Raw genomic sequence first — 18,444 nt, 5'->3', positions numbered from 1 at the left:
ACATCACAATTAACGGATTTATATCCGAAAATTTTGGCTAAAATGAAAGCCGTGAACTTCGAGCATTTAAAAACAGTCAACAAAGCAAGAAAAGTTGCCAAAACAGTTGAAGCAAACAATTACCGATGACACCACTTTATATGTATGTAATATTGTCTACGAGTAATATCAACATTAAAACTGTCGGTACCATAGGTTGGACATGTAATTTAGATGGTCTAATTAAAAATTTTATACATATCACAGTATTTCCAAAAAGTATGAAGACAAAGAAATATAGAGGTCCAACATTATTCATAGGAGATCAGTTATCTGAATATATACCGTAAGATCTGAATATATACCAGAGGGAGACTTTGTACAAAAGTCGTTTGCTTGTGCACCTCTGTCCCATTCGTAAATTTAATAAATTCGTAAATATTTAATAGAATACTCTAGAACACCACTAAATACAAAGAAGGATTATTTATTTAATTTATTTAAACTTTAATGCTCAGTAAAATTCTATGTACATTTGGCGGATTTAACACCGAACGATGTTCTCTACCAGTTAACCATTGGGCAAACCGAAAAATACGTAGGCGGTGCATTTTTGAATAAAGGAAAAATAAAGCAATACTTGATAAATTTATATAATATAAACATACACATAATATATTAAATAAATATATACGTACAATAAATACATACATAAAGAAATGCATAGAATATTACTATATAAAACAATTAAATAAAACAACTGCAATAAAAGAGCAAATAGGAATCTATGACTCAAACAGAGTAACCAGCAGGAGAAGCTTAAAGGAAAAGTGATTTTTCTCAGATTATGCCAGTAGACCAAGCAATACAAAGGTAACTACAAAGACAGTAATCGCTATTCCTTAAAGATAGGTAAGTACAAACCCCCTGGTTGTAAAGCTTAACACCAGTTATGGGGGTACCCGGCGAAGTAAAATTCAAGGAAAGTGCGGAAGTCAAGAAAAGCTGCCAAGAAATAAGATACAAGAGAGGCTCTAAGATTAAGAAATAAAGGATCGCAGTAAATTCGACTTTGAAGAAGCAGCATACGACTATTTTTCGTCAAACAGGGCAGCGGTCGGGCGCTGTTCGGCACTTTATTCCAGGGCACTTTAATAAAAGTTGATGACCTTTTAATCAAAGACGGGAAGGTGGGGGGAAGAAGAGCTCCATTAATTAAAAAACTTTTCCAGACGCGCCAGGTATTTTTAATTTTGTCTATGGCGAAAAATGGATACGATGACATTGATGAAATTGTGGTTCGTTGTACCAAATAAGTATAGATACCAAATCTCGCTTTGGACACCTAAGCGAGATTTAGTATGTATAATATAATATAGTATTTTAATTTATTATTATATACATTTGTATATTTATACTAATATTATAAAAAGGTAAAGTTTGTGAGTTTAGATGTTCGGGGTAATCTCTAGTACTATTAATCCGATTTTGAAAATTCTTTCACTATTAGAAAGGTGAATTTGGCCGCGTAGAGGTCGACTTGACAAGGTATATTGATAGCAATGGGGACTAACCTCCCCATTACTAACAATCCCTTACCCCCTAACGTAAGTACGTTTTTTTATAGGTGAAAATGGAATGGCAACCCCGCCTACGTTAACGGGATACGCTGGTGAAGCACCAGTGACGGGTGTTCGGTGACAATGAAAACAGGTCAGTTAGCCCATCGTGACGAATTCGCAAGGAATTAACCATGATAGTTTCCAGGGAGAACCGCGAGGAGGTCGACCTGGCTGGGTATATTGCTAGCAATGGGATTCTCAGTCTTCATCACTAACAATCCCTTTCCTCCCACGTAAGTAGTTTATACGACGTCTATGGTAAATGGCGAATTCTAAGAACAAGGAATTGCATAGGAGTGATAAAATTGTCAATTCATAGGAGGCTAGTGTATAGAAAATGTTATACGGTCTTATAACCCTACCAAATTCAGATACAACCTGCTTGCATACTTTTTACATAAACTGTATCGAATATATAATCTAGTAATGTAAACTTTATCATTGACAAATAATTGACATAACAACCATTTTCTATACACTAGCCTGCTATGAATTGAGAAAAAAGACAACTGATAATGTATCTTTCGTCCTCTTTTTACAAATTATATTTGCATAAAAAGAAAGAAGGCAACCATATGATTTACAGTTTTTATTTTATCATCCCTTCTATGTAATTCCTTGTTCTTAGGGCGAATTGTTTTAATCTTAAATTAGAAAATATAAGTAGTTATATTTAATATAACTACTTATATTTTCTAATTCTTCTATGGTTTTAACAAAAGAGTTTTCTATTTTACAAGTGACAACGTTATAGAATTGTTGATTGTAATTTTATATAAAATGTTAGATTACGTATTGCATTGGATGACGTATGTAAACGTATGTGTACTTGTTGACAATCAGTTTAGTTTACTAGGAATGGAATGGGTACGTTTTACTTTCGAAATTGTTACTTTTCATCTATGAAATATTTCTATAATACCAATCATATGAGTAAAAGGTCAGCTGTTGATTTAGCTCATATAATCCACGGAAAAAAACCTATGAAAGATACACCGATATTTACACTTCATGGATTATTGGGCGCTAAGAAAAATTGGGAGAGTATGTCAAAGAAAATAGCTTCAAAGATGCAAAGATCTGTGATAGCTGTAGACGCTCGGAATCACGGAGAAAGTCCCCACGATCCTTCCCATTCTTATCTAGACTTGGCCTCTGATGTAGTTCAATTGATGAATAAATTGTCAGTAAAGCACGTAGATATTATTGGACACAGCATGGGCGGAAGAACTGCAATGGTGATTGCATTAACTGAGGTTCCGTTATTTTATTTTCTTTACCTAAGTACCTAGTATACATGATACTGATGACCTGAAAAACGTTCGTTTGCCTCCTACTGTCACATATCCTTTATTCTTATCTTGATAAAAACTATATACAGGTATAGGAGGCAGAGTGGCCGAAATGAAACAGCTGATTCAGACGAATGGTCTGAATCAGATGGTAGATTATTTTCCCGCCAAAAATGCACCACAGCCGTATGATTAACGATTTTTAGTTTTGACGCTGCGCAATGTATTCAAAATTTTATTATATGTCGTACTGTGTTCCATGAGACGCGGGATATCTATACTGTGCGCTTAATGGCGCTTCTTTGTAGGTAGTTATCGTATGCTTGTGGCTCTCTCGTTCTTTAGAGAGAGAGAGAGATACTCTCAAGTAAATTTAATTAAAATCGGTTGTACCATTTCGATCATTATACCATTTCGTTTCATTTCATTAGCTCGAATGAATAGAGTGACATGAGAATTTTATATTTCTATTAAGATAAGCATTATAATATTTTTTTTTTTTTATTTTTTATTTAACACTTTATTGCACCAACATTACAGGATTTGTTGAAGAATGTTTTCATAATGGTAGTTTAGTAAATAAAAAAAATACTAACTTTTATACTTCTTAAATTATAATCATATGATTATTATTAATTGGACATATATCGATATATATTTCCAATTCTATATTAATTATGTCGCAATCGAAGGAGTTATTTGAAGTTAGTATCGAAGAATTAAAATGTACATTTATATACAATATTCTCATTATTAGATGTACTACATATCTGTATGTATTTAAAAATAGACAACATTTCATTGTATCTCGACCAAACTATTTATAATTATAATTTACTTCTTTTCAATGCGTCCAAAGGTTGCCTGAAAGAGATTGCTTTTAGCGATAAGGGTGCCCATTGTTTTCTCTGCGTGACTTTTCTTGTATTTTTACTTACTTTACTTCTGTAATCTTTGCCATAAACAGTATTTATCTATCTATTTTTACGGACCAAAATCAACTTGTGTTTTGAATTTATTTGATGTCTATTTGTAATTTCAGCCATCCAAAGTATCACATTTGATCATAGTTGATATATCTCCAGTGCCAACTACTGCTATTTTAAATAATTTTTTTCCGAAACTCCTTGATTTTATGAAAACTATAAAATTCCATGAATTTAAAAATTTAGTTGAAGCAAGATCTGAAGTTAAGAAAGAACTGATAACTTCAGGGGTAATTGAAGATGAAGCTATGTCTAATTTCATTATTATGAACATTGGCACCAAAACAGACAAGTCTATTGGTTGGAATTGTAATGTAGTTGCTTTAAAAGAAAACTTCAAACATATTGCAACGTTCCCTAGCGAAGTGACAGGAAAGCAATATTCAGGACCAACTTTGTTTATTGGTGGAAAAGAGTCTAGTTACATTCCGTAAGTATATTTCTAGTCGGCGGGCGGCGGTAGTCACTTACCATCAGGTGAGCTGTATGCTCGTTTGCCCCCTGTGTTGTAAAAAAAAAAGTCATAACTTATAATAGTACCATCAGGTGAGTTGTATGACTCGTTTGCCCCAGTGTTTCTGTGTTGTAAAAAAAAAATATCTATATATATTTTGTGACATTATAATATTACTACTTGTATATCAGAATTTTTAGGGAGCCTTTGTACAAAAGTTGTTTGATTGGGTACTTCTGACCTACTTGTGTTTCTGCTGTAAAGCAGATGTACTTAAATGACAGTGTTTCGGTATAGAGGCAACCCTTAGAGGCACCTTAGTCCACAAGAATGAAAAGTATATGCATAACTATATATTTTGTGATGACCATGGTGTTTTTCATGCCTTTAAACGATGATTACCACTTTTCATTAGGTCTTTAACGGTCAGACAGGTGCTTTGCTTCCATCATTCTAAACGACAAAATGAAAAAAATTTGCCTATATTTCTATGGTTTTTGAGTAAAAATATTGTACCGAACACCCCCTGCGCCGGATTTATTTTTTGTTCCCAAAAACCAAATCGAATGTTTGTCTTCGAGTTATGTGTTGTGTTTCAAGTTAGATGTTCGTTTTCCATAAAAAAGGTATCTTGGATGAGATATGAATTTTATTGTTTCCTTCTATCTCAAATGAGCGACTGATCTGACTTATAAGTATATAGCATATATATATATACTATTAAGGTGAGCATCAAATAGATTTGTGACCAGTACCAGGTGACTCGTTATTAGGACCATTTGTCATCGCAGTCTCTGCTAGGAATAAAATATGTAATATGTAAAATTATATATAAAATAAAAATAATGACATCCTGATATTTTTAGACCTGAACACATTAATACCATACGAAAATATTTTCCAAAGGCCGAGTTGAAATATGTCCCAGGAGTAGGACATAACGTACACGCAGAAGACCCTACTACATTTTTTAATTTGGTTGTACAATTTCTCTCTAAATAAATATGAATTATTTCACTAAAGTTAATGTTAAGTTAATGTTCGAGATTGCATTTTGAGTTGGATAATTAAAAGTTCGTATCACAAAAGAAAACTGACATCAATTGTGACAAAACGAGGTATTTTGATCTAAAAACTAAATCACTTAATCAATTTGGATAAAAGGTCTACGAAACCAACGTGTAAACATTCCTTTTAGATAGAAAAAGAATTTTCCAAATCATTTTAGAATTGACGGAGTTACGAAATAATAAACATAAAAAACTCGAATTGAAAACTTCCCTCTTTTTTAAGTCGGTAAAAAACCCTTATAATATGGTATATAGAGCAATTTTGAACAATGCTGAAGTACCGTTGCTGAAATATTGCTTTGCGTCAACCGAACGGACGCTCAGACGATTGAAGTAATATTAGATATACTACTTTGTCCAACTGTAGCAGAAAACTAACGATGTTGAAATGATAACAAATGAAGACCTTTCGCAAATTATCAGCATCACATGGACTAGTTAGCAGGATTATTTTAAAATTTCACTCCCCTTTGGTTGACTTACGGATTTCTACAAAGAGCCACAATTTTATTTTATTAGTGCTACAAAGTCTGTTCGCGAATGTTTTAAACAATCAAACGTTCTCACACTCGCCTTACAATAATATAAAGTTTTATTATACTCAATGTATATATTAAAAATACAGTAAACAATTATAAGTAATGCAGTAAAGAATAAATTGTTACCACTAAGTCATATGGTTCTGCAAAGTCATGTTCACGGAAAAGAATAAGTAATTCGTTCTTAGGAAATTGTGTATATATATATATATATATATATATATATATATATATATATATATATATATATATATATATATATATATATATATATATATATATATATATATATTATAACCCATTACTAGCAATATACCTATCAGATTGACCTCCTGGAATCGATCGTGTTAAATTCTTTATGAATTCGTAACTATGGGCGAACTCTCCTGGTTTCATTCTTACCTCATCATACATCACTGATGACCTGCCAGCGTGTAACGATAGTGCAGACGGGTCGATCATTTCATTTTCATTAAAAACTACAAACTGGTCTTCAGAAATAGCAACACATGAAAAATATCATGGGTAACACAGTATATTGTTATGTCCATGATTTTTTTTATTTCTATAGGCATCGATTATCATTTTCCATCAGGTGGGCCGTCGACTCGTTTACAATTCTCAGTTGTATAAAAAAATATTCGTACGAACTACATAATCCGGGGTCCTATCAATTTCACTTTGTATATAAACAAGCACCCAGGAGTAATTCATCTGACATCGTATATTCATTTATAAGATAAAATGGTATAGTACATTACTGCAGCGGCCAGCAACTGAGGCATTGATGGACAAACGTGTAAATGTGGACCGAGGCGTAGCCGAAGCACACATACGTGAGTCCATCAATGCCTAGTCGTGGCCAAGGCTTGTATATAGTACTTTTCTCAAGCAATGCGCGGAAATCAAAAACACAATTTTACTTTTTAAGTTCAATGACGAATAACGAACAATAATAATTTTTTACGCGCCATAATGTTCCTTTGTTTTTTTTTTTTCAATAAACAGCTTTCTATTTGCAAGCCAGTTCAAAATTTAAATAAAACCTTTAAGAAAAAATAATTTAATCTATTTTATAGGTAATAAATTTTTTAAACCTCAAACATCTACAAACCTTATACAAACATTGATCGTTTACAAAGTCATAAGAAATATTCGTTTTTGTTACTAACTATATGTCAACCAAAAGCGTGTCAAGCAGTCAGTATTCAGTCATTCATATGAATTAATCACATTCTTTAGACATAGTCTCTGTGTTCACCTTCGACCATAAATTGAAATCATAATATTTAGCTACTTACTAAAAAATTTCTATTTATATTTCTTTTAATTGCCAAAAATATTTATTTCAATATAGAAAGAAAATGCTTGTCACTAAATTATGTACCAAAAATGTGTTCAACATAAACAGCGGCAAAATTATTCCAAATGTCATAAAAAGAAGTTACACATCCAATTTAGATAGTTCAGACACAGTAGATCTCGCTTACGCTTCGTATGAGAGCACTTCTGACTACGAGAACTCATCCCGGCCGCCTTTAGTGATTTTACATGGGCTCTTGGGTTCAAAAAATAATTGGAACAGTATGAGTAAAGCAATACACAGAACGACTGGGAGAAAAGTCATCAGCGTGGACGCTAGGAACCATGGAGACAGCAGACATGCATCTCAGCACACCTATATACACATGGCACATGACATAATGAAACTGTTGAAGAAACTGGAGTTATCGAAGATCTCCATTCTGGGTCACAGTATGGGTGGTCGCACTGCCATGGTGCTGTCTCTACTATGTGTAAGTTGTACGTAGTTTTTTGTACAAAATTATTTTTTAAAACAGTGTCAATCCTAACTTATAAAATATTAGCTGTGAATATTTATATAACAATCATCATGTTTAAAATAATGAAAATTAAGATTTGCAGATAACATGTTTGTAGTATAACACTATAAATATGATGAACCATTATATTTACTGTAATTATGTATTTATATGTTAATGAAATCTAAACTTTTAGCCTGACCTCATATCAAGCATGATTGTGGTTGATATATCACCAGTGAAGACAAGTCCACAGATTTTCTCTATGGCAAACTTATTTGATGCAATGAGCTCTGTCTCAATAACATCTGGAATAGCAATGTCCAAAGCAAGAAAACTAGCTGATGAGCAGTTGAAAGCTATTACTTCTGATGTGAATTTGAGGAATTTTTTAATTACTAATCTAATTCAGACAAACACTGGTGCATATACATGGAGAGTGAACCTGCCAGTTCTAAAAGACAACTTCCAGTCACATATATCTTGCTTTCCATCAAATCTAAGAGGCCTACAATATTGTGGACCAACTTTATTCATAGGTGGTTCATTATCAGATTATATTGGGTAAGAATTACAATAATTCATTTATTTTTAGTTTGAATTTAATTATATATATACCATAAATAACAAAAATCATTTTGACTATTATAAAGAAATTATGTTTATTATTAATATTGTAACTTTTTAGTATCAATCAATTGATACATATGATATCAATTTAATAATATTAATATTTGAATAAGATGAAAATTATTCAGTATTAATAATACCTACACTTTTTTTACAGCAAAAATGACTTACGTGAGATCCAAGAATACTTCCCATTAGCTGAATTAATCTTTATAGAAGGTGCAGGTCATTGGGTGCACAGTCAAAAGCCTGAGAAGTTCCTTGAAGTAGTTTGTAAATTTTTAGAAGAAAAATAATTTTGCCATTAATATAAATTAATGTAAAATAAATTTTGTATTAGATAAATTTGTGATTTTTAAATAGTCATTGTTAATGTGCAATTTTTTGTTGTTCATTTTCTGTTATATACAAATATATTATAGTGATGTTAAATAAAAAAATACTATTGTAGTTATTGTTATTTATGCTATTAACATTTTTATTGTCGTGTGAATTAATTTTACATGAGCAAAAAGGATTTGCAGACAAAAAAGTTTAAAATCCACTAATGTAACTACCATAAATGCATAATGTTGCATTATACCTACAAAACACGAATTAAATTGTTGTATTGTTTTCTTTGATGGGTGAAAATAGACTTGGCCTACACTATCGGTATACGGTAGCGAAGTACCAATTAAAAAACAGCTGATAGCGGTATATTGTTAGCAATAGACACTAATACTAATGGTTCCCTTCCTTCTGTTTCTGAAAGTCTAATTAAAAAACTACTTTCACATTTACGCCTTCGAAGTTGCGGATAAAAGCTAGTTTATCAATGTAAATTTAAATGAATCTTTTATAGACAATACATCAAGTTGTTTCAAGTAATAATACGATACTTCATCAAGTATTTTGATACGAGATTGAACCTATGATCACGTCTTTATGAAAACGTTCTCTATGAGACTTCTAGTCCACAATCGGATTGTTCTGATATGTTCAGATTATTTTGTACTAATATTTTCAAGGGCAGTAAATCGAAGGAAGTTGTCAAATACAAATAAAATCCTATTAGTATAATAAATGCGGAAATTTGTAACGATGGACGTCTGGATGAATAAGTATTTGTTACTCTTTCACGCAAAAACTACTGAATGGATTTAACTAAAGTTTGGTACAGAGGTAGGTAATATCCTAACTTAGCACCCTATGTACTGATCCAAACAGCAGAAGCCGCGAAATTCAACTATATTTTTAATTTTACTAAGTTCTGTAAATAAATGCCTAAAAACGAAGCACTGTCAATATTATAGTATCGTCTGCCTCCCCAATGACCGGAGGCCGGGGTCGCATACTCGTATGCCCTTATTCTAGAATCGGACAGATTTCTAGAGAAGAACGCCCCTGACGCTAACACTATATATGGCAACCTTTTTTATGATATATTAGTATAATTATCTTTTATATTATTTGAATGATTAATCTAAAAATATAAGTAAATAAAACAAGAAATTTTAATTAAATCAGATGGACTAATAACTGTTCAAATATAAAAGTAGTTCAGCCCACCTAACTACAACTAAATTTATTTCGAAATTTTAGAGTCAAACGATACAAAAAATTAAAAATACTAATGAAATTTCAATTGTATTGACTTTAAAAGTAGTTTACATTTATAAATAACAAATAAAACACCACTCTCCATGAAAGGGACCGATTTTGTTATGTCCATGATATTGTTCATGTCTATAGGAGACTAACTACTTCCCATCAGGTGGCCGTCAGCTTATTTGCCATTCTAAATTGCACAAAAAAAATATTACCGAATTTTATCGCATGTATGGAATTTGAGCCCGAAACTTCGGAATTAAATTTCACACATTGTAAATTATCTGTGATAGAGGTAGAATATTCAAAAGTGAAGGAAAGAATCAAACTAACTTAATTGTTGTAAATTAGATTTTATTTTGAATATTGAATTTTAAATAAAATACAATCTAGCTTTTCTGCATTCAATAAAATTTAATTTACCAAGATTGTTGTATTTTTAATTGAAATAAAATGAATTGTACTGTGTAATAACATACTTAGGTACACAGCCTGATCGATAATAAATAAATTAAATAACTTTTTACAAAAATTGTATGAATTTGTACATATTGTATGAGTTTATACATATAAACAAAATATATATAAATATCCCATTAAAAAATAATTCCTATGATCCAGATATTCCTGAGAACCAGCTAGATGATCTACTTACTGTCATTGTGTGTATACACTAGGGGACGCCTAAACCCACAGTTATTCAAGTACTGTTATTCTGTTGTATTGATGCACAGGTTGGTAAAATAATTAAAATAGTTGCTATACTTAAAACCTCTCTTAATATTTTATATCTTTTAAGACAAAGGTTTCCAAAGTTAGTTCGCCTTCAGATTAAATCAGTCAGACCTGCTTAAATAACATGTCCTAGATGCAGGTGTGAATCCAATTTTAATGTTTATTTGGACCATTCATCCCTTGCCCCATCTATACCCCTAATAAAGAGCGCATCTTGCACTTTGAAAACCCCTGTACTAAGAGCCCTTACTTTAGTTACAAATAAACAGGTACTAAGAGACTAACATCACTCTTTTTATACTTTAAGTATGTTAACTGACTTAAATTTTCCATTAAATACGCACATGACTCTCATAGAATAAATTATTACAGATGAGACACAAGAAATGGTGGTACATTTCTTGTGTCATGTGTGATACAGAACTTTACAGAAACATTCCCATCCAAGTTTTTGAATTCACAAGCATTTACCCAACCACATGAGGCAGCTGCTGTCTTTCCCCATGGGGCTCTAATAAGATACAAATATTTAATTAAATAGACTGTTAACAATGGTTAGGTACTTATATATTGAACATAATAAGCTAAATACTTATACTGAGAGGACTTTTTTAACAATTTTGGGTCAAATATAAAAACATTATTTCCTTATCTTTATAATAACAAAATAATATGTCAAATTATCATAAAATCAGTCAATTTTTTATTTAAAAATAATGTTTATAAATACAATTGTTACTGAGATTTGCAATATTTATACAATATACTTAAGTTAGTTGTTAGAATTTTCAAAAAAATTATTTACTTAAACCATCTTTTTCTTTGCCTCCACAACAATTATCACATTTTTTATCTGTACCCGAACAGAGAACAGGTTTATAATTAGGAGTCCAGGGCCCAAGACTGTCATTTGAATAAAAATCCATGGGATAAGTACCATCCCCCATAAGCCATTTACTATTACCTAATGTAACAGAAAATTCATATGGTGTCAGCAGTGGTTTAGAAAATGCTGTACCCCAGTCAATAGATAATCGAGGACAAGCAACTTGAACAAAAGCATCTAATTTAAACAAAGATAACTTACTGGGAAAAATTTCTGACAGCAAAATTTTAACATATTTCTTATTAGAATTTTTTATTTGTTTCTCCAAGTTAACTAGTACTTTAGTGCTGCCTTGTCTACCAAGGGTGCCTAATATAAGTCCGAAGCTACCTGAACCCTCTGCTGTTTTGATTTGATTTTGTCTATTCATTTGCATTAATTCATGTTCATACAATTCTGATGTGAACTTCTTCTCATATGGGTCATACTTATATGCAGGAATTTTTGGATTAGCTATCATGATGGACTCTAAATGAAATCTGCCATCTCCTAAATATATTATAACATCAGAATTTAATTTGGGTGCAGTACAACCTAAAATTTCCCCTGGTGATAATGGTTTGCACTGTGGGACTGTTACTATGTAATCTTCACTTCGAAGATTTTTAGCAACAGAATGTAGAGTTGTGACAAACTGTATTGTACTAACTAATGCTAAATGTGTTCTTTTAGGGAAGTTTAGATTGATTGTTTGCACAAAGTGAGAAGGATCTATTTTGATATCAACAAAAATATAGAGCACCTTCACATCACTTGTTTGATCTATGGGTATCAGGCAGGAGTGCCCATAGTGTACGAGCAGATCGACGCCAAGTGCAAGCGCAGTGTAATCATCTATGCAGCATGCTCCATACGTAACGTCGCCCATTATCACTGTGTCTGCATCCGTAAAAACCTCTATAATGTCGCATAACGTTGTTGCAAACATTGTAAGACCTGAAATTAAAATTAAAAATCTATCGTTAAATACAGAACAAAAGAAAAAATACTTTTAAACTATGAAAACTGTTCCCTTACCCTCTGGCATTTGTAACGCCACTCTTTTCGCATTCAAAGATCTTATTCTCCATATTGTTTTGTGTACTTCAAAATTATAGTTTTGTGGTAATGATTCACAAGCTCTATTCAATAATGGATCATTCAACAACTCATCAGGAATTTTATTTACTGGACGTATATTGGGCTTGAAAGTTTTCCTTTGTCCTTCGGGTTTTGCGCGAACTACAACTACGCCTGGATTTAAAGCAAAGTCTTCCATTTGTTTATTCACAAAACATACATTACGAAGTAAAAAATGTAGTTTCTAAATAATTCCGCAGGTTATTTTTAAAAAACAATCAACACGCGCGCAGTATTCAAGTCTGGCCTACGTGACTTTTGCAATAAATAACATTCCGTTACGTGTGTAAGTTTGCAAATTTAGGTTAAAGCTTTGAATTGTTATAATAAATTATTTGTCTATTAAAAAAAAAGCAATAAATTATATTTATATTTAGGAATTGAAAAAAGATATATTCTGGATTTTTTTTATTTTATTCTATACGATAATTTCTTTTTTTCTTTATTACTTACAAAACTATGAAACATTTTCATCGTATAATGGAAAGGATATTTTCAGCATAATGATACCTGATAGTGTCAGTTGTCACTGTCAGCTATTATTGTCAATACAACATAGTGTGCTCTAATAACCTCCGTAGACGATTTCCATACAGTCCTAATTAAATACAACAATAAATCACTGTTTAAAAAACAACAAAGAAGGAAAAGTTTTTAAACCCAGAATATAATAATTTATATCATCATAGTACAAATAAAACTACTCGACCACATTTTAAATTTGTCACGAACGTCCAAACTAAGCACAATTTGTAAAATGGATATTAAACAACTGATATTATATTGACATTAGTTAAAATACTTTTTTTAAACACATACTTTTTATACTTATAGTTATCTAAAGTCTGTATAGATATCCACGAGCCAAATTAATTGACATTTTCACAAATATAAACTATACGATTACTGTGTATGTATCTCGATCGTTTCTTCCTCACTCATGTCGATTGGGAATAAACTCCCTTCTGAGACTTTCTCCGTGCTCAATAATATGAGGATCTTCAAAAAATGTAGCTACAGATTTTTAAAATATTTTATTTTCATATTTCACACATGAAATTTTTTATTTTACGGGAGTTAAGTCCACATTTCTTAATGATTAAGAATGGAGTGGTAATTTCGCCTGTGCTTACGGTATATACTGGCGAGACATTAATGAGCACTGATAGGTAAGAATGAAAAGGCTCAGGATCAGTTAGTTAATTGTGATAAATATACATTTGGAATTCAACACGATGGTTTCCAAGGGGGACTACGAAACATAGGACAGCAAGCATGAGGGGTAGTTTCATTACAAGGCATCTAAGATATGGAATACCTTCACCCTTGAAAAATTGTAATAGTAAATTATCTCTTAAATATGAATATAAAATCTATCTACTCAATGCGCAAAAGCTTGAATTACAAATATAGTGTTGTCTGTATAGTAATATGATTACCACTTTCTATTGGATAGCCGTCTGATAATTAATACATAATTTTATTTGGCTGGAATATAATATAACTAAATAATAAATTTGTGATGTATGTATGTGTATACGTAATGATAGACCGCTTATTTTACATTCACAAAGGGAATCAAAACCTATATACTTTAGGTCTACTTATACATGCATATATATTTATTGTATTTCTCCTATATTTCTGACCCGATTTGCATTAGTATTATTTATTTAAAAGGGGTTCGATTTCTGTATGTAAAAGATACAAAATAGAAAGATAATATGAAAATTATTATCTAATAATTATTTTAATAATTTATTACGGATGCTTGAAACGATTAATATTATCTTTGTCCCCAGCCTGATGGTTCAACGCGACCCTTAGATATTGATACATTGGGCAGCATGGTAGAAGCCAGTATCCTGTCCCCAAACCGGGAACTCTACAGAAGCGTGCACAACAACGGCCACAGCTTCTCTACCTATGTCCATGATCCGAGTCACCGCTATCTTGTACGGATTTATTAAAATGTGTAATTTGATTATTTTGTAAATGAAGATCGATTCTACGAATTTGTAACACGATCAGTGTCGTGGAGTCATGGCTCGGCTGACCTATTTGTCTATTTACATGCTAATTAATTAACTAGCCTTCGGCTCTATTGGAAATCTAAATCAAGTCGTTCATCGACAGAATAAAAAAAAATAGTAGCGTTCTCTTCGTTTATCAAGATATTTTATGACAAAACAATAATCTACAAAGTCTAATATAGATATACCGTTAGCGCAGGGGGGATTACTGTTCCATTATCATCCATTATTAAAAAAAACATGTAAAAAAATCTCTCCATACAACCACCTCAATATTCACATCTCAGTTGGATGAAATCATCTTTCATTCGTCACTTACTAGAATGCCTATGGGTTTTAGTCCTAATTGCAATTTTGATATGATTGTGCAACTATTTTTTTTTTTATGGGCGAAAATAGTATGGTATCCCCGCCCGCGCTAACGGGATACGCCGGCGGAGCACCAGTGAAGGGTGATAGATGATAATGAAAACAGGCCAGTTAGCCCATCATGATGAATTTATCAGAAATTAACCATGATAGTTTCCAGAGGGAACCACGAGGAGGTCGACCTGGTTGGGTATATTGTTAGCAATGAGAATTTTAGTCTCCATTACTAACAATCCCTTTCCCCCCGATTGTGCAACTATTGTATTTCTTGTTGGAAATAAACTACTCAAACCAGATAAGACCAAACAAAAGAAATTATAAATTAAAAAAGATAGTTTCAATGGTTTATACTCGTATAATGATTTTATGTGTTATTACCATCATATACAGATTGTCCCAGAAGTCGTCGTCAAGTCGAAATTAAGTAACAGGTTAAGTCATAATAGTTATCAAAAAAAATTAAGTTTTTTTAAAATTAGTCATTTAAAAAGATCGAGAAAATCTTCACATGTGACGGTCTTTTCATTAGTTTCTATAGATATGTACTTTTATAATATTTGTTTTTTGTTTTGTAATCCCCAATACTTCTTTAAACTCTGGCCTAAAATTTAGTAAACTGCAACCAAAAAATGATTACTTAGTTCCTCTTTAAGTGTCTATATTGAAAAAATTAAAATTTTCACCACCGTACAACCATCACAAACTAAAGTTTCATCCCAACCATCTGGACAAGTGGCGTTTTTTATAGCACTCTTCCACGCACAATCATACTTTGGAAGTGACTTCCAGTAGCAGTATTTCAGAACTGATACATCATAACCTCTAAGAGGATATTCCTTTTTAAAAGGCCGACAGCACACCTGCCACCTCAGTCCTCAAGGGCCGCGGTAGTCACTTACCATCAGGTTGCCGCATGCAGTTATAAAAAAAAAATTAGACAACTTTGGAAAGTAACTTCAAAACTCGGCACATTTAATAAGGATTTAAAAATGGTCGACAATTACTAATTTATTTCTTATATTGCAGACATTTTTTTTTTTCCAGTAAAAACCACTTCTGTGCAAATTTTTCATACTTCCTTACAAATGATTCTAATGTTCCCGTGGCTTTCCTTAATGTCGTAAGTTTTAATTGGACTTATTAAACTCTAATTGGAGTGAAACAAACAGACACACTTTAGGAAGTGTGAGTGAGACAAATAATGATGCTATTAAATTATTAAATTAAACATCTTTATTAAATACACAACAATTGTTTAACATCAATTATTTGAAATATAATACAGTGTTCAATCTGCATTCCTTCAACTGCAATGTAAGCTCCGCTTCTTAAAAAAGATCGGGTTGTCTGACAAGAGAATCTTCCGTTAACCAATTCAACTGCTTCCATTCATCTTTACCATAGCTCAGCTAAACTTTCAATTGGCTTTAAACAAACTTTTTCTTCATGGTCCCCCAGTAAAAAAATCTAATGGATTTAAGTTGGGGAAAGTAGTACAATCTTATGGTCAGTCCGACCATAAGATTGTACTAGACCATCCCATCCATCTGCCCGGGTATTCCTCATCAACATATTCTCTAACTGAGACGGCATACTGTGCTGTTAGAACAATATTTCACTGTGAATCATTTAATATTCCAGTCCACAGGTTCACTTTAATAAAATACTGTGATCTGTCTTACTCACAAATTACAGTTATCATCCTATTTTTGTTCCCCATGAAAACTGAAAAAGCAAAAGAAATACTTATTATAATAAATACAAAAATTAAACTATTTATATCTTACAATAAATAAATCAGGCCTATCATTTAGTATCATGTTGTTATCAAAATAACACATATTCGGCTCGTATAAAATCTCATCATAAAGTTAAATTTATTATAAAGAATTAATAACAAGGAATTATTAATTGTGTATATCACCTTATTATACAGCATCACAGATCAGTTATTCCCTGCAAAAAAAAAGATATCATATTTTAGACACCGTTTTGAATGACTAATAATTTTATATCATTTTCTTTTTTCAGCCCTATCATTTAATATCATGTGTTAATCATAATAACACATTTCGGCTCGTGTTTTTTGTCATCATAACAATTATGCAAAAAGTGGATAAGGAGGACGTAAATCGATAATTTACAGATACGATATTAACTGACCTAACCAAACATCCTTATCTTACCACTTGTAATTTTAAAGCTTATCACAAAAGTAAATAGCAAATCGAAGAAAAGGTATCTTATCTAAGTAATAATAGATATGTAATTATCGTATTCATTTCAGCTTACACAAATACAAAGAACTTTGGTGTAACACGTGAAAAACACATGGAATAAAAGCAATAAATTAACATTAATAGTAACCTATAAAGACAACAAAATTATGCTTTACATTAAGTAGATATTGATGAAAATAATTAGCGATAAATACATTTGGATTTAAAATAATTAATTTCAGAATTATTATTATTATTAGACTTTCTTTACAAATGATAAGTTAAAAATTACCTCAATATCAAAGGAATAAAACGTAAAGTAACACATGTCGCTCGAGTTCGAGTTCGCTGGCGGTAAAAGTAGTGTTGCCTAATAATGATATGAATCGATTTATTAATCGATAATTTTATTAACACAATGTGATTAAAGTTTAATTAATTTATTCTTTTGCGCACATTAAAATACAGGGTGGACTTACTGGCATTCTCTAGCAGCCAACTGTTACAATAAATATAAATTGCGGTGCATTGAACTAAATAAATTTATGAATATTATAAATAGTTTAATAGATAACACATATACATATAGATAACATTTATACATATAATTTAAAATAAATGAACATTATTATTAATTATTATTATTATTATCAATTATCCCAGAATCGGGTAACAGGCTGAGTCATAATAGTTACACCTTGTGACGGTCTTTTCACTCCTCTGACTACAGATATGTAATCTTTTAACATTTTTTTTTTGTTTTGTAATTCTAATTACTTCATCTTTAAACTTTAGCCAAAAATTTAAAGTCAACTACTCCAGGTTGGAAGTAAATGTCACTTTTTACTCATCCAAAGATTCAAAATGGATACTTAACCTAATTTTGACTAGCTATACTGAAAAAAAAATGTCCTAAGTGTGTTTATTAAGTATATATATAATTAAAACCAGTTTCGAACATATTATTCTTACTTACTTAAAAATGATTCTAATTTACCCTTGGCTTCCCTTAACGCCGTAACTTTTAAAATTCCAGTTGGAATAAGACGCGCATTATCGTTTTAGAAAATATGAGCGAGGCAGATAATGACGCTTTTT

The 18,444-nt window shown here is 31.5% G+C and overlaps 3 protein-coding genes and 1 long non-coding RNA gene across 4 annotated transcripts; 2 read left to right on the top strand and 2 right to left on the bottom strand.

Annotated features, from left to right (window-relative positions):
* Window positions 1-2,420: 2,420 nt before the first annotated feature.
* Window positions 2,421-4,344, top strand: LOC116412880 (protein ABHD11-like). The gene is made up of 2 exons (XM_031908676.2): window positions 2,421-2,857; window positions 3,936-4,344. Exons 1-2 carry the CDS (start codon window positions 2,465-2,467, stop codon window positions 4,311-4,313), a joined length of 771 nt encoding a protein of 256 aa, XP_031764536.2. The 5' UTR covers window positions 2,421-2,464; the 3' UTR covers window positions 4,314-4,344.
* A 2,821-nt stretch (window positions 4,345-7,165) lies between these two features.
* Window positions 7,166-8,845, top strand: LOC113515056 (protein ABHD11-like). The gene is made up of 3 exons (XM_026899191.3): window positions 7,166-7,738; window positions 7,962-8,329; window positions 8,553-8,845. Exons 1-3 carry the CDS (start codon window positions 7,307-7,309, stop codon window positions 8,689-8,691), a joined length of 939 nt encoding a protein of 312 aa, XP_026754992.2. The 5' UTR covers window positions 7,166-7,306; the 3' UTR covers window positions 8,692-8,845.
* Window positions 8,846-10,322: 1,477 nt separating this feature from the next.
* LOC113515086 (2-(3-amino-3-carboxypropyl)histidine synthase subunit 1) lies at window positions 10,323-13,002 on the bottom strand. The gene is made up of 2 exons (XM_026899226.3): window positions 12,624-13,002; window positions 10,323-12,542 (listed from the first exon to the last, which is right to left on the bottom strand). The coding sequence occupies exons 1-2, from the start codon at window positions 12,862-12,864 to the stop codon at window positions 11,518-11,520; spliced, it is 1,266 nt and encodes a 421-aa protein (XP_026755027.1). The 5' UTR covers window positions 12,865-13,002; the 3' UTR covers window positions 10,323-11,517.
* A 3,340-nt stretch (window positions 13,003-16,342) lies between these two features.
* Window positions 16,343-17,738, bottom strand: LOC113515088 (uncharacterized). Its single transcript, XR_003402198.3, has 3 exons — window positions 17,639-17,738; window positions 17,052-17,083; window positions 16,343-16,852 (listed from the first exon to the last, which is right to left on the bottom strand). It is a non-coding gene; the product is annotated as an uncharacterized LOC113515088 (long non-coding RNA).
* Window positions 17,739-18,444: the final 706 nt, after the last annotated feature.

Source organism: Galleria mellonella, unplaced genomic scaffold (genome assembly GCF_026898425.1).
Source record: "Galleria mellonella isolate WM207_F2 unplaced genomic scaffold, CSIRO_AGI_GalMel_v1 utg312, whole genome shotgun sequence".
Classification (NCBI taxonomy): Eukaryota; Metazoa; Arthropoda; class Insecta; order Lepidoptera; family Pyralidae; genus Galleria; species Galleria mellonella.
Note: the sequence above shows the minus strand (reverse complement) of the source record. Positions and strands in the feature narration are given on the sequence as shown.

Coding starts and splice junctions, on each gene's coding strand:
- LOC113515056 (XM_026899191.3), top strand. CDS start 7,307: ATGCTTGTCACTAAATTATGTACCAAAAATGTGTTCAACATAAACAGC. Junction 7,739..7,961: donor TGGTGCTGTCTCTACTATGT/GTAAGTTGTACG, acceptor CTAAACTTTTAG/CCTGACCTCATATCAAGCAT. Junction 8,330..8,552: donor TCATTATCAGATTATATTGG/GTAAGAATTACA, acceptor CTTTTTTTACAG/CAAAAATGACTTACGTGAGA.
- LOC116412880 (XM_031908676.2), top strand. CDS start 2,465: ATGGGTACGTTTTACTTTCGAAATTGTTACTTTTCATCTATGAAATAT. Junction 2,858..3,935: donor TGGTGATTGCATTAACTGAG/GTTCCGTTATTT, acceptor TTGTAATTTCAG/CCATCCAAAGTATCACATTT.
- LOC113515086 (XM_026899226.3), bottom strand. CDS start 12,864: ATGGAAGACTTTGCTTTAAATCCAGGCGTAGTTGTAGTTCGCGCAAAA. Junction 12,543..12,623: donor GGCGTTACAAATGCCAGAGG/GTAAGGGAACAG, acceptor TTTTAATTTCAG/GTCTTACAATGTTTGCAACA.